A 15,930-nucleotide genomic window follows, 5' to 3' on the forward strand; every position below is an offset into this window, starting at 1 on the left:
ACCTCTTGATTCTTCGCTGACAGTGCCGGGAGCGCCTACGATAAATTCACCCCCTCTTTGAAATGGATTGCGCGCCTCATTCTAAAGCAAAATGGTAAAAAAGGGGGTGGTGATGGACGGAGCATCTGAACCAATCAAACACTCACACCCAGTCAACAGATCTGGGTTTAATCCATCACCGTTCTTTAGCCCACTCTGCCACCCCAGTACAGACATAGCCATATGCAAATCAGTCTGACCCTGTGCCTCATGGGAACAGTCCAGCCCGAACTGCCAAGCCATGCCTTCCCTGGACCGGAAACAAGCTTCCGAGGACCGCTTTCTGGCATTTCAGCCGTCTTCAGCCCGGCTTGCTTGAATCCAGTGGCAAAGTGAGCAAGGGACTCACGTCTGAGCATACCCTGCCAACTTATGGCAAACAAAATGGTACAAAAGGGGGTGGGCTAAAGCAAGGCCTGGGGCACAGGAAGATTAGCAGCGTGCGCTGGGACTACGTTTTGAACCAGTGAGACACTATTTAAATATTCTGCACAGGGCAAGTCTCTTTTCAAACTGGTCCCATCCTGGGCAACTGGCATAAATCCGCCTTGGAATTCACGCTAAATTCGTTAAGCCATTTTGACATCTTGGGTTGAGGTTCTTTAGACGGATTCCCTTTTTTATATAAAAATAAGTGGCTTGTGCCAAGCGGAGGCGCGCCCGCCCACATTACGCTGCTTCCTTGATAAGATCTTCCAGGTCCGTGGCTCGGAAGCGCGCGCTGTATTAACACCTCATCATTTACTCTTCACTTCAGCACTCCCGAATGGCAGAACCTCACGGAGCAAGGGCAGAGCCAAACTTCAAAGCAAGGATCTGTGAAATTACCCACTTACATAGTATGCGGACTCAAAGACTTTATCTGCATCACAAACGTCCCTCTGCTCCTAGTTGTTCGGGTAGAGGGGCGGGAGCTAACTGAACTTGTTCTGTCAAAGGAACACCTATGAATGAACAGCGTATTATTCGCTGTCAGCTCCTCAAATCACCATCTCCTTTCAATTAGCGGAGCGCATAAATACTTAGTGTTTAGAACGTTGTATGAGCTATTTACATAGCATTCTCTGCCCATCACCCACCCTTCTGCTTCTTTCCGTGGCAAACCACTCACTCACATTTGTATGGACGCCAGAATCTTAGCCATAGTCAATATCGAGGGCCTGTATTTAAAAACTTGCAGTCTACAGCTCCAACCAACCCCCTTTGTGTTGGTGGAGATCAGTAAACGTTTTGAATTCCCCTCAAAAGTCTGAGAGCAGATTCCAAGAGAACTCGTGGAAACTACCTTCTTACATGCGAGTGAAGAAAGTTCATCATGAGTAACTGAATGTAGTGTATAATTGCATATATTAAAATGCCTTTATCCATGTTCGTTCGAGCATTTATTTAGTAATTCTCCATGGAAAAAAAATGCATCGTAATGGAGAAACCCATACCATTACACTTTCACATGTGGGGGTATTTCCTTCCCATGAACCCCTTTAAATGGATTTACTCCTTCAAAGAGTAGTATCTCACCCTGTTTTCAGGGTGAGATAGTTTTAGCTAAGTTTTTGTGCTTGTAAAGCATGGTAATTGTAATTGCATTTATATAGTGATCACTACCGCTGACAAGGCATGTCCGCATGTAAAATGAACTTACATGTGCAAGTGGTTTTCTGTAATCAGGCCCTCATATTATCAACAAGCATTGGCATAGCCAATAGGTCTCGCCTTTGGGACCTTATAAGTGTTTAGCCAGGCAACAGTTGATGTTGTTGCACCAAGGATATTGTGCTGGATAACTAAACACTTATAAGGTCCCAAAGGCGAGACCTATTGGCTATGCCAATGCTTGTTGGTTCTTGGTGCTATGTGTAAATAAAACTTCAAATAACCATATCTACAGTGCACCTTATTGGATTTTTGTTATTTTGGTGCAATTTTGTTCATTCATTGATAGTCTATTTTTTATAATTCACTTTGGGATTTTGACTGTATTGCATTTTTACTTTATTACTGTTTTAGTACTACATACATACTTTACACATTGCCTCCAAGTCAAGTCTGTCTGGTCTGCAGCAAAGCTAATGAGCTCAGGTATATTTAGTGACTTTAGTTTTTCACCATCAGCAGATTTGTGGTTATAACATGCGGTAGGTACCTACGCCCCCCCCCACCGCAACTAATAACCCAATTTCTTACACTGTCCTATATGAATATTGTATTGCAAATTATCTTAAGGTACACATTGATAAAACAAAAACTGTGAAATTTGGATGGCAGCTTGTTGGCAACATAATAGAGACAACAGACCTACAAATACTTAAGCCACACCTTCTGTAGCATGGTCAGCTGCAGAAGCAATTTAACACTCTTCACGGTTCAAATTAGGATCTCTTTTGGGGGATTTAGTTCGATTTAATAATGAAAATAGCAGCCTTTGAACGACAACTTGCAGTCTCTTAAAAATAAAATAGCCCTTGTTTTCTATTACTGATGCCTTGATAAGGATTAACATTTATGAAGGGAAATCAATGTTTGTTTTAAATGCAAGGGCATATGCTTTCACATATGGATGGATAGTCTGATGTTTTTAACCGTGCGCTTGGAAATTGTAAAACTATTTTAAATTTCTTTGTATGTGAATAAGCATTGTTTACTTTATAATTTTGCTTTGAACTGCAATGCAATGACAGACTATAACCGCCTAAATAACTTATCAATTGAATAGTGTTCAATGAATGTAGAAATGTGCATAAACAAAGTATACATTTGAAGCAGGCAAGAGCTGACAAACCATAAAATTCATATGGAAAGATCCACAGGATGAGCCAAGCAAAGACCGCGTTTGATACTGCTTTTTTAAATTTCTATAAAATAGTTCTTTACTGCTGTGAATTCCAATTCATCAATGAAGCAGAATTCTGCTCTTATTTGCAAAGTGTATGTCAAGCTGGACTCATACACTAGATCTGTGTATATACCACAATTTGGTGTACTTTCAGGGTCAGAACTCAACATTTTGGTAGAATTTTAGTGGTGGTGCACCAAAATATTCTATATTTTCAAGGCCTGTAATATACTATCAGGCTAATTTAAACCTGCAACGGCCTACCACAAGTTAACATACAATATTCATGTGGTCTTTCCGATTCTGCATAAGTGGGCGTGAGTGCACAATGTTTATAGATATTCAATGCATGCATAGATACGCCCAAAATGCAGATATTTTCTGTGAGTGTCCAAGTGCTCTACAAACAACCAACCCAGGCAAATACTGCTTGTGGTGGACTCAAACCATTCCTTTTCATGTGCTGTACATAGGAGGTGTGTTTAATATACTGGGCTGACTAGGGCTTTAATTATTTAGGGCCGATTTAGATTTTGGCAGATGGGTGCACTAAAGTGATGAATATCCTGTCCACCTGATTACAAATGCGTTGGCGTACAATTTAGTCTAATTTATATTTTAGGCTCTTATGTTTTTCTTTCTAAGACAGTGACCATACTATTCTAACTTGGCACACTCCCTGGGAAAACACGATTAAACGATTGGTGCTCACTGGTCAGCATGTAAGTGGCTCCTTTCGATTAAAACAGAATTCATTTTTGTGGACATATTTGTACCCCTCAACCTGCAATATCATTAATCATTCACATTTTCATCACTATCACTGCATTTTTAAAGCACATTTCACCACCTTTCTATCACCACTGTGCGCATGGTACGAATATGAAGGAAAAGTATGAAAGAAAAACCATTTGATCTTGACATTTCCTCAAGTATTTCACTATTCCAAAAGTATAAATGGGGGCACCATTCATCCAAGAATCTGGACCATGAGAAGGAAGAGTGACAGAAATAAAGAAAAAGACTGCACATTAAATAATAACATGTGGACAAAGAAAAATAGCATTCAAGATCTAGATTATAATCATAAATGTCACTACCAGAGGTACATGTTTAAAATTACTAAAAGGTGGCCATCCAGTCTCCATAGGGTTAGTTAAAGCATCAAAGAACAATACATTTACGTATGTTATTGCTTTTGAGATACAAAGTGCAACATTAAGGCAAACTGTAGTCACTGAACTCAAGCAGATATTTCAGAGCACCAAATATGTGATCTAATATCTCGTGCAAGCAAAAGGGGTTTTAAATAATGACACCTAAAATTGGAATAAAAAACACAAAACCGCATCAAGTGCATAGTGCTTTGTTTGCTCCGGCCGTCATAAAAACAGGGAATCTAATCTAATGGGCAAGTTTTCATAAGAGGAAAGGCAACTAAATGGTGGACAAACCCTAATCTAAATCTCGGTAGTACAAATCGGTGCATTAAATTTGAAACAGGAGTTAAACAACATTGATCGCCCTCCTTCAGTGCAAGTGACAAATAATGTGCAGTCGCCTCGTGGGCCAAAGTGGACTGTACTCGATAATTTCTCAGATAGCCTACCGAGGAAATTAATATTCGGTCTAGGCGCACCAATGGAGAGCATGGTTGACCATAGGATGGTGTGGTCGACTAAAACAAAAGCACTGCTCAAATCTGCAAAGCAAAGGTACAGTCTACCACCTTTGGCCCATGTATATTTACCCATCAATAAATCTAGGTTCACACATTGCTCTATGGTTCCCACTCCTTCTCTAAAACCAAACTGTCCCAGGGAAAGTAACAAGTGTTCACTTGCCCAATCTTCTAGTCTCATGAGTAACACTTTACTCATCACTTTCACCGTAGAATCTAAAAGCGATATTGGAAGGTAGTTCTTTGCTTCAGATATGTTGCCCTTCTTATAGATTGGTACTATAATAGACCTTCCCCATGACAGTGGAATCACTGTAATAGTTGCCATATTAAAAACTCAAGTTACAATTGGACCCCACAAGCCCGCAACAGTTTTATAAACATCCACACGTACCAAGTCAGGTCATGGGGCTTTGCCTCCTGCACTTCCATTTACTGCTAGTAGAACTTCTTCTCCAGTAACATTCAATGGAAGAGCAGGCCAGGGGTCATCTATCTCCCTTAGTCTGTCCTCCTTCTTTGTAAGAGGGGACCTAAAAAATTTGGTAAAGTGGGAGACCCAGGCATCACATGTAACGTGAGACAGCAGCTCGGGGAAAGAGCCGCTCTTTAAAAAGGGTGGATTAACAGTATCCCAGAAAAGTTTACTATTACCTGTGTATGCAGCCCGAGATAAATTATATCAAGCCTCCTCTTGTAGCTTGTTTTTTCCTAACAGAGAGGGTTTTAAAAAAATTTAATCTAAGAGATTTAATCAACTTGGGATCTCATGGTTGACAATGGAGGGCTAGTTTCAATTCTCGGAAGGCTAGTTGTATATTAAAAATTAGTATTCTTTTATATAGATTTAACAGAAGACCACAAACGACAAAAATCCACAATACTGTACTTAAAATGGTAGAATTAGCTTAGTTCTCTTTAGATCTTAAAATGCGACACTTTGAGTCAATGTACCTTAAGATGCGTAACGCTTCTACAACGAAAGTGTTGCAGAGATGGTGATGCGGTAGTTCCTTACACGCAAAGACGGTGATGCGTTGAAGATCTGGTGCAAAGAAACAAAGATGGAGTCTTCTTCTTGATGCAACACGCTCCTCCGATGTTGCAAGATGTCTCGACTCGATGTGACAGCTGCAGCAGCGACACCCTTGTTCAGTGATGCGGCGAGAGTGGCTGCGATGGCGGACGGCTTCTCCGTGGATGCGAGGCGCTTCTGCGGTGCAATGTGACAGCTACAGCGGCGACACCCTTGCTCAGTGCTGCGAGATGTTGCGAGACGTTTCCTGTGATGCGGTGCAATGAGACAGCTACAGCAGCGACATCCTTGTTCAGTGATGTGACAGCAGTGGCTGCGACACGCTTCTTCATGAGTCGCGCTTCCAGCTCCTTGCGACACACAGTCCCTCAGAAGGCCCAAAACAGCTGCAGGCACTTCCAAAGAACTCTTGGGAGCTTGTGGTTGAAGTCTGTTGTCCCCGAGAGTTCAGCAGGAGGCAAGCTCTTCTCTCGAGCCCTTGGAGATCCTTTACAAGTTGAATAAAGCACAAAGTTCCTTTCTCTGGCAGTCAGGCAACCACTGCAGGCCAATCCCCAAAGCAGCACTTCAGCTTAGGGATAGTCTCTCCTCGGTCTCTCTGGTTCCACTCCTCAGCAAAGGTTTCTTCTTGTTGCCCAAAAATGATCTAAAGTTCTGGGGTTTGGGTCCCCTCTTTTATACAGTTTCTCTTTGTTCTCTGATGGCAAAGAGGCCTTTGCCAAGTCCAAACCAGTTCTGGTCAGTCCTGTAGCACTCTGTTTACATGACTCCTTCTTTCCTTTCACAGTGCAGGGCAGAGACATCAGCACCACAGGAGGTGGAGCCAGCATTGTGGAGAGAAGGCACAGCCCTATTCACATCCCAGGTGCAACTCCTCCCTCCCATCTAGATGCAGATCTCTCCATTCACTACTGGGCTGACTCACCCTGTCTCCTGGAATCCCCCAGCCCCTGTCACTCAAACTCCAGACAAGGAATACACAACCTAACAGAGGCAGGCTTGGATAGTTAGACAAGAAAATACCTACTTTCTAAAAGTGGTATTTTCAAACACAGAATGTTAAAACCAACTTCACTAAAAGATGTAATTTATCATTCTGAGTTCAGGCATACTTAACTGAAATTTCTACCTAGTTCCCGGAGACAGTTGGGATTATAAGATGTAATAATCTAACTGCCCATTCTGGCCTATGAGGAATAGGTAGCCTTGCAATAGTGAAAAACGAAAATGGCTGTAATTCACTACTAGGACATGCCACACACATCAGGGCTTGTCCTACCTTATACTTAAAATGCACCCTGCCCGTGGGCCTACCATAGGGGTGCCTTATATGAAGAAAAGGGAAGGTTTAGGGACCGGCAAGTCGGTGCACTTGCCCAGTCAGCATGGCCGTATCAGACTGCACACAGGCTCTGCAATGGCAGACCTGAGAAACACTTTTACAGGCTGCTTCTGTGGGTGGCACAACCAGTGCTGCAAGCCCACTAGCAGCATTTGGTTTACAAGCCCTGGGCACTCTCCGTGCACTGTACTAGGGTCTGGCCAGTAAACCAAATCAGTCAATCATGGAATCACCAATCCATACATTAATTTACAATAGGGAGAGCATATGCACTTTAACACTGATCAGAAGTGGTAAAGTGCCAAGAGTCATAAAACCAAAAAAAACAGGTCAGACAAAATACAGGAGGAAGGCAAAAAGTTCAGGGATGACCTGCAAAAAGGGCCCAGTCCAACATGCATTAACTGAAATGAGTATGTGGTCAGTAATAGTTGAGGACTCCCTTACTATAAAGATTGGTATCTGTTCTCCATTATTATGATATTGAACGCATCTATAGAATACATTACCCGATTCATCTCTGATATCTTTCAAGATTTTACTATACCTATGAAAGACAGGCAGTTTTAAACCCAGCCTTAAAATATAGCTATCAAGTGGCTCTTACAAAAGGTCTGGTGTCAATTTTTTTTCACTCGCCATCTCTGCCGGTTATCCAAATGTACTCAAAGGACACCACTTGAAACTAGCACATCATGTGCTACAATTGAGTGAGTGTTTTACAAAACTTGAAACTGCTCTACCTTCATTCACAGATTCTCTATTTGATCCTGGTAAATTGAGGCAGCCACAGTCTTACTTAAGATTTCTTTCTTTCCAGGTTTCAGAGTGAATTTGTGTTTCCAACAACTATTTGTGCCAAACATCTACATGGGCTGAACAAAGATTTTATAATGCTTCCCACAAGGAGTTATGGAAGCATTTAATGGTGCATGAGGCCAGTCTTCAAGTTATTTTGCCCCACTCTTTAAGTTGGATTAGAGTTGGGCTGTTTTGAGCTAAGGAATAACACAGAGCAGGCCATGTAGAAAGCAAAAAAAAATCAATCTACCTGTACCAAAGGGAGGACCTGAACATGGCTCAGCAGAGTGTGGAACCTAATTGAATATAGAAAGGTTCCCCGTGAAAAGGTTTATCTAGCATGATTACCATTCATTAATGTCCTGTGAATTTCAGATACCTCTGGATTCTTCACTGAGAATGGACGGGAAGTTCTCACCTTAGTAAAACAAATTGCTGTAATGTCAAATCTACGGTGGAAAAATGCCATTACAATTAAACCACCTGTTTATAGGGTTACTCTTAGATGTCACTCGCTGATTGCTTGATTTGGTGTCACTTTCATTTGTATTTTTACTTCTAACATTTCAAATTATACAATTCTCATCAATGTTTTTATTAAAAACATACATTTATCTCTTCCTCCTATCTAAAGTGGAGATTACATCTTGGTCTTATTCTGAATGAGGTGTGTGTCTGTCCTTTGACTCAAAAAGCAATTACAGAAACTATTTTCTCTGCTGCACAGTGCAACACAAGAATCCACCTCCCTCCGTTTCACCACTTGTACACTGAAGATGTATTGGGAGAAGAATAGAGTAACAGTGATTAAAAATAAAGTAATATTGACACTTACCTAATGACTGAAAGAAGACAGAATATCGACATTCATACAGTGAAAATAGATACTGTCGCACTGTAGGTAAACTATGCAGCACCTCCAGAATCTCTGCACCTTTAATGACCTGATGGAATAAAAATACATCATTAAAATAAATCTTATGCTAGGACCTCAAGCTGAAGCCCATCCACTATTTACTGAAGAGGTATTTACTATGGGCCAAAAGGGACAAATCAGATAATGCAGCTATTGTTTTTCAAACTAATTTGTACATAGATTATTAAATATGTAATGAGGTTACCTTTTCTCTCAGGTCAGGTCTGTCTAGAGCAATCATGCTGACATACACAGTGTAGGTCACAAACGTTTTATAATCCATTAGTTCATAGGAGGTAAACGTTGAAACTGTATCAAGAAAGAGTTCTGCTGCTTGCTTGAAATCTCGAATGGCTACGCAATAAAGACCTTGGTAAACTTTTAACCGGTTTCTCCTGTCCCAGTCTCCACCTTCTTCTATAAGACTAGGGGAAAATTAAATGTAAGACATCAAATAACATATTTTAGTGTGAAACACTAAATTAAGAAATGCTTTCAAATTCAAACAAGACAAACATGACAATGTAAGGTGTTTTCAATCTGAAACAGTAAACATTATTAGTATAAATAGATTTGTATCGTGCTGGACTGGTGTATTTGCAAAATAACTCAAATGTTTAACACAACTAACACGTCTTATTTCTAAGACTATGAACTCTGAGATCTCAGCATAAATCAGAATTCCAAGAGCTTTAATCTAGACCACAACTAGATTGTAAACCACATTAAAAGCTGAAGAATAGTTACTTACCTGTATCAACACTTCACCCAGGTATCCTCTCCAGATTCACAATGTTAAAATTATTGCCGCCTCCAAGCATGACTCCAGAAAAATATATTGTTTAAAGTGTGTATTTATAATTATAAATAATTGACAAATAGTAAAGCTGAAGCAAAGCATCCGTTGGTAAAATAATGAATTTTACACATTTGTACGACCATTGGAAATTGCAACTCGCAAACTGCGGCAAATTGCGAGTCGCAATTTCCAATGTAAAACAGTGTCTGAGACACTGTTTTCAATTCCTAATGGAGTCACAAATTGCATGCCTCATGCATATTAATGAGGCTGTCACAATTTGCAAACCCATTGGGAATGGACGGCACTCCCAGGTATGGTGGGCCGCTGGGGTCTCTTTTTTTTTTTTTTTTTTTTTTTTTTAATGCAGCCCGTTTTCCTTAACAAAAAACGGGATGTATAAAAAAAAAAAAAAATGAAACATTTCGGTTTCATTTTTTAAGGGCAGGTAGTCCCTGGGACCACTGCCTGCTCTGATAAAAATGTTTGCGCACCCATTCACAAACGGGAAGGCGTCCCCTGGGGACCACTTCCCGTTTGTGAAAGATTTCCCACCCTCTTGAAGAGGGTGGTAAAGTGCGAGTGTTTTGGGTGTTGGAGTCGCTATTAGGAAGAGATGCCCTTGAAACACCCCTTCTAATAGCGAGACGCTAACCCTATTTTGCGAGTCGCTTTTTAATTAACGACTCGCAAAATAGGGTTAGTACACGGGCCACAGGTTTTTTGCGTGTGCAACCCGGTCTAAAACCCATTTGCGCACACAAAACAAGTCATACATCTGGCCCTTTAAGACCGTATCAATTGGAAAAATAATGATTTCTACACATTTTAAGACAGCTGACACAGGGGGTTGCCAAGAATGCTTGGCCTTGAGACAGAGCTGCCATCCCTCCTCCTGCCCACTGGGGAGCCAAAATAGACAATGGTGAGATGTGCCTGCGGCGAGGGGCTCAGGACACAAGGCCTAACTAAACATCAAGCTCATTCAGGAGAAGGAAGGCCTTGCTAGTCAAATCATGCTGAGAGAAGGCAGAGCCTTAATAAAGAGAAATTATTGATACCTGCCATATAAACCGAAAGTCAGGAGCCACTTCACTCTGGAGGGTGAAGGTGAATGCAAAATAGATCACAAGGCCTAGGGATAACAGTGACGAAAGCAGGAAAGCACAAATGAGTGAAAGGGAGACTGTTGTACATGACTATAATAAGAACAATAAACAGTACAGAAGATTCAGCAGGTACTGTGAGCATTAGCTGAAGAACTGCTGACAAACAAAAGTGTACATAAAGCTCCAAGGATGGGCAAAAGCAACCAGAAGCTGACAACGTTTACATTTGAAACTCATAAAGTATCCAAGATGGCGGACAGAGAGATGATGGCGACGACCAGTGAGGAAAACCAAATAGAGTCGCATGAGACAGACTCAGAGGTAAAATCGCTGCTTCACTTCAATAGAAGCCACAATAACAAGGTGATGGGCGAATTTACTGAATTAATCTCAGACACTGGCAATCGCTAAGACCTCATCGCAATGCATTGTTTTCATCTCAGTTTAGACCCAGCCATATGCAAATAAGTCCTGTCCCAGCTCCAATGGGAACAGTCCATCCCAAACTACCAAGCCAGGTCCTCCCTGAGCCGTAATATAAGCAACCTAGGACCAGTTTCGCACTGATAAGGGCTCATCAGCCAGGCACAGCTTGATTTTATTGGCACAGTGAGCAGGGGGCCCGAGTCTGGGTACACTTGTCACACTTAGGAGTGTCAACTGCAACATGGCTTGAATTAATCCTAGCCACAAGCAATTGCTCATGCCACATTCCAATCCATTGATTTTCGCCACCATGCCACCTAAGTTTGGACCCAGTCATATGCAAATTAGTATTGATTATACTCCAATGGGAAAAGTCCAGCCCGAATTGCCAAGCCAGGACTTTCACGAACTGGAATACAAGCAATCTAGCACTCTAAGTTCCTTCCGACCACCTCTGCAAGTTAGCAGAGGTCTACATCTTGCCCTCTGGGCCATAGAGAAACAACCCAAACTTTACCACAATTTTGTAAGGTTATGGATAGGTTGAAGTCAAGTTGCAACTTATGCAGGATACATTGAGATTATTAGTGGAGGAGGAGGGGGGAGTCGTTGTGCCACTCCCAAGAATGGGATACCAGTGTGGGAGGGAGAGATTAGACTGGGGATTCTAGTTAACATTCAGACTATATGTGTACACTTTTACATCTCCTTACAGCCTAAGCATTATGACAAATTGAGAGACATGGACTCTGGGGTCTGCCCCGCAGCAGGACTGCATTATTAGACTTAAAGAATACACATTAATGAGTTTAAGGAATCTAAAATGTATTACTTGTAATGTTGGTGGGTTAAATAATACATGTCAAATGTGCCAAATCCTAGCAAATCTAGAGGGACAGAAAACCAAGATTGCCCTATTACAGGAGACCCATTTACAGTAAAGGTTGATTAAAAAATAGCTAAATGTTGGGCACCACATAGGTTTGCAGCATCATACTTCACATATGCCCATGTGTTAAGAATTTTGATACAAGAGAAGACCCAGTTTCCTTCAGTTACTTCAATTGTAGATGAGAAGGGAAGATAAGGGATCTTGTAGGGACTCTTCTATGGAGCGCAGGTTACATTAATCAAGGTATACTGCATGACAAAAAATAAGAGCTTTTGAAAAAGAGATACACGAACTCGAGAACAAATACTTTGCCCCAGCCTTGCTTGCAAATATAAATTACAACATTTCTGAATATAATGAGAAAGCGGATGGGGTGACATCCGACCAGAGAAATGTTAGCATGCAAGAATGGGGGAGAAGAAAGACTGGGAAACACTTTAGCAGAAATGATTAAGCAATGAGATGGGCTGCTTGTGATTGTACAACTGTGGCAAGTGGGGAATAACTGATCCATTATGAGACACAGGAGATCACAAAAGCATTTGCCTAATTCTATACTGAAGTATACTCATCCAAAACCCATGCCAATGAGTCACAATTTGCAGATTATCTTGAGAGTGCTCTAGCTTGGCTGAGTAACAAACAGATACAGCAAATTCCTGGGACAGCAGATCACTATGGAGGAGCTCAGCGACGCAGTAAAGGGACTGTGGAGCAGCAGGTTGGCAGGCCCTGGCGGGCAACCCGGCAAATACTACGAAGAGAATGCAACTCTGTTGGCCTCAACACTGGTCCCAGCATATAAGCAGGTGACAGATTGACATCTATTCCCGGCAATTATGACAGAAACACTAATTATCACAATATTAAAACATGGGCATGATAAACAAAGGTAAACATAGACCTGAATTCTAATTTTAGACCTGAAGTTTAAAGCCCCATTCACAAAGGTAAACTTACACCTGAAGTTCAAGGGCGATATTCACAAAGGTAAACTTAGACTTCACGTCTAAGTTTATCTTTGTGAATTTGGCCCTTAGACTCAATGTCTAAACTAAGACTCCAAGTTTAACTTTTTGAATTTGGCCCATACTATGAATATTATAGGCGGTTGTTGCCTATTAACATGGACACTAAAATCAAAACACTAGAATCTTTAAGATACTCCTAGACTTAGTCCGACCAGATCAAATTGGCTTTGTCCCTCACAGATCTATATCATTCAACCATCACCTTAGCTTGCAGGTCACAGCAACGTTAGGCTCTCTGTGCACTCAACATTACAGAACGCACACTTATTGTGTCTATGTACTTATTGTGTATATATCCAAGGGACCCACATGAATACTTATGACAAATATTAGGGAATAAGCAAGATGTGGGTACTTATCAGGACTCAACGTTAAATGGGCCAAATCAATAATATTTTCCCTCACCTCAGTTAAGGAAGAATTTCCCATTGAATGCCAATTAAACTGGGCCAACATCAAATGCATAGATATAATGATCAACGTCGAGAAAGACAAGGTACAGCAAGATAACTATGGCCTGGCAATCTTCCAGTGGGAGACCCAAGTGGAACACCGGATTGCCCTTCAGTTGTCACTTACGGGACGAACAGTGCTACAGATAATGATAAATTTGTCCATGCTTTTATACTTGTTCATTAACATAATAGTCCCTAAACCTACTTTTACCAAACTACAACCTGCAATGATAACACTAGCGTGGACATCCAGGAACCCTAGGTTAAAATGGTAAGTTTAGAGGTTCCCATGTGAGCAGGTGGAATTTGCAGCACCAGATTTTGAGTTGTATTATTTGTGGAAGGAGGCATAACACACATTGCACTAGTATCACAAGATGTCACAGGTCCCATATCGGGCAGTCGAGTAAGATAGCTCAGACACTTTGCCCCTGCAAGCGATGATCTATAAAAATTCACTATGCCTTAGCTGAGGTAGATACAGTAACGTAAAATTCAGAAGCATGGGGCAAATTGTTTAGGAGAGTTGGAATGCCGGTGCTGTATTTGACCTTTGACCCTGCCAGCAGTTAGGTCGCCCCCCCCAGCCGCCACACAGTCCTCCTGTGCTCTGCTGCTGCCTGCCAGATCCCGCCGCTGCCAAGTAAGCCCCCTGCGCCTGCTGGCCTCTCGCTATTGTGTCCCTTGCGACCCGTATTTTTCTCTTCTGTACCCTGTTTTCGCTACGGTTGTGCCCCCTTTGACCCGTATTTTCCTCTTCTGTACCCTGTTTTCGCTACTGTTTTGCCCCCTTTGACCCGTATTTTCCTCTTCTGTACCCCGTTTTTCGCTACTGTTGTGCCCCCGTGACCCATATTTTCCTCTTCTGTACCCCGTTTTTGCTACCATTGTGCCCCCGTGACCCGTATTTTCTTCCTCTGTACCCAGGTCCCTCGCCCCTGCCCCCCTCCCCCGGTCCACCTTCCCGCCGCTGCACCCTGCGGCCACGCCCTCCCATTCGCCACCCTGCTCCCACCTCCCAGCTGCTCCTCCCTCCCACTCCCACTTATATGGAGGCCGCGCGCAGCGGGCGCGCCTAAGGCAAGTTCGTCTGCTCCCGTCCGCGTCAGGACCGTGCCCAGTGCCAGGTCCCCTGGCCCCCGTCGGAACCAATCCACTCGACAGAGATACAGTGCAACCGCCCTCCACGCACTCAACACCGGCCGACAGCCAGCCTGCGTCAGAGCCACCCCGAAACGCACCCATGAAGCCTTCACCTGCCACGCCTGCAAGTTCACCTGCCCCCGGACCTGCACCACGCCCGCCAGGACAAGCACCAACAACAACCACCTCAAGTGCATCCTGCTCAACACCCGCTCCGTCCACAAGCACGCCGTCGAACTCTGGGACCTCCTCGAGACCACAGCGCCGGACGTCGCTTTCCTCACGGAAACCTGGATGAATGCCTCCTCAGCTCCCGATATCGCCATAGCCATAGCCATCCCGACGGCTATAAGATCACCCGGAGGGACTGCATCTACCGAACCGGAGGCGGCATCGCCATCGTCTACAGAAACACCATCCGCATAACAACGAACACCGACGACACCCTCACCGCCGCCGAACTCCTCCACTTCCAGATACACACCGACCCCAAGACCACCCTCAGAGGTACCCTCATCTACAGACCCCCGGGACCACGCACTCAGTTCAGCGAAGCCATCGAAGACTTCATCAGCCCGTTCGCCCTCGCCTCCTCCGACTACATCCTCCTAGGGGACCTCAACTACCACCTGGAGAACAACAAGGACAACACCACCACCACCCTGCTAGACAACCTCGCCAACCTCGGACTCAAGCAACTGTTCAACACCCCCACCCACTACGCCGGCCACACGCTGGACACCATCTTCTCCTCCAGCAACCACATCTCCTTCAGCCGCTCCACCGGACTTCACAGGACTGACCACAGCTGCGTCCACTCAACTTCAGGAAAACCACAACTCACCACCGCTCGCAACAAGCTCCCCGTAGATGCTGGAGCAAGATCACCACTGACCAGCTCACCGCCTCCCTGAGCCAAAACCAACCCTCCTACACTACGGACCCCAACAAAGCAGCTCTCAACCTCACACAGTGGATCACCAACTGCGCCGACGCCCTTGCACCACTGAAGAACCCTCCCAGCAATTCCGACAGCAAGAAAGCCTGATGGTTCACGAACGATCTCAAAGACTCGAAAAAATCCTGCCGTACCCTCGAACGAACTTGGCGCAACGACCAGTCATTATGAAACATGACAGCCCTCAAGACCGCCATCCGCAAACACCACCAGCTGATCCGCACCACCAAAAGGATAGCATTCAGAGACCGGCTGGACAACAACTCCCACAACAGCAAGGAGCTCTTCAGCATCGTCAAAGAGCTCTCCAACCCCAGCGCCAGCAACAACGACATCACGCCATCACAAGACCTCTGCAACTCACTCGCCACGTTCTTCCACCGCAAGATAACCGATATCCACGACAGCTTCAGCACTCGCACCATGTACCCTTCCACCGAGTCTACACCCCCCACCACCACCCTCTGCA

General features: G+C 43.6%; 1 protein-coding gene across 1 annotated transcript in view; it reads right to left on the reverse strand.

The window, feature by feature from the left end:
• Positions 1-15,930, reverse strand: part of PSMD6 (proteasome 26S subunit, non-ATPase 6) — a 57,730-nt gene that overhangs the window by 9,854 nt on the left and 31,946 nt on the right. The window contains exons 4-5 of the mRNA XM_078661543.1: positions 8,854-9,073; positions 8,568-8,676 (exon numbers count right to left, since the gene is read on the reverse strand). Coding sequence (XP_078517669.1) covers positions 8,568-8,676; positions 8,854-9,073 — 329 coding nt within the window. The remainder of the gene's footprint in view (positions 1-8,567; positions 8,677-8,853; positions 9,074-15,930) is intronic.

The sequence above is a fragment of the Lissotriton helveticus genome, chromosome 9 (genome assembly GCF_964261635.1).
Source record: "Lissotriton helveticus chromosome 9, aLisHel1.1, whole genome shotgun sequence".
Lineage (NCBI taxonomy): Eukaryota > Metazoa > Chordata > Amphibia > Caudata > Salamandridae > Lissotriton > Lissotriton helveticus.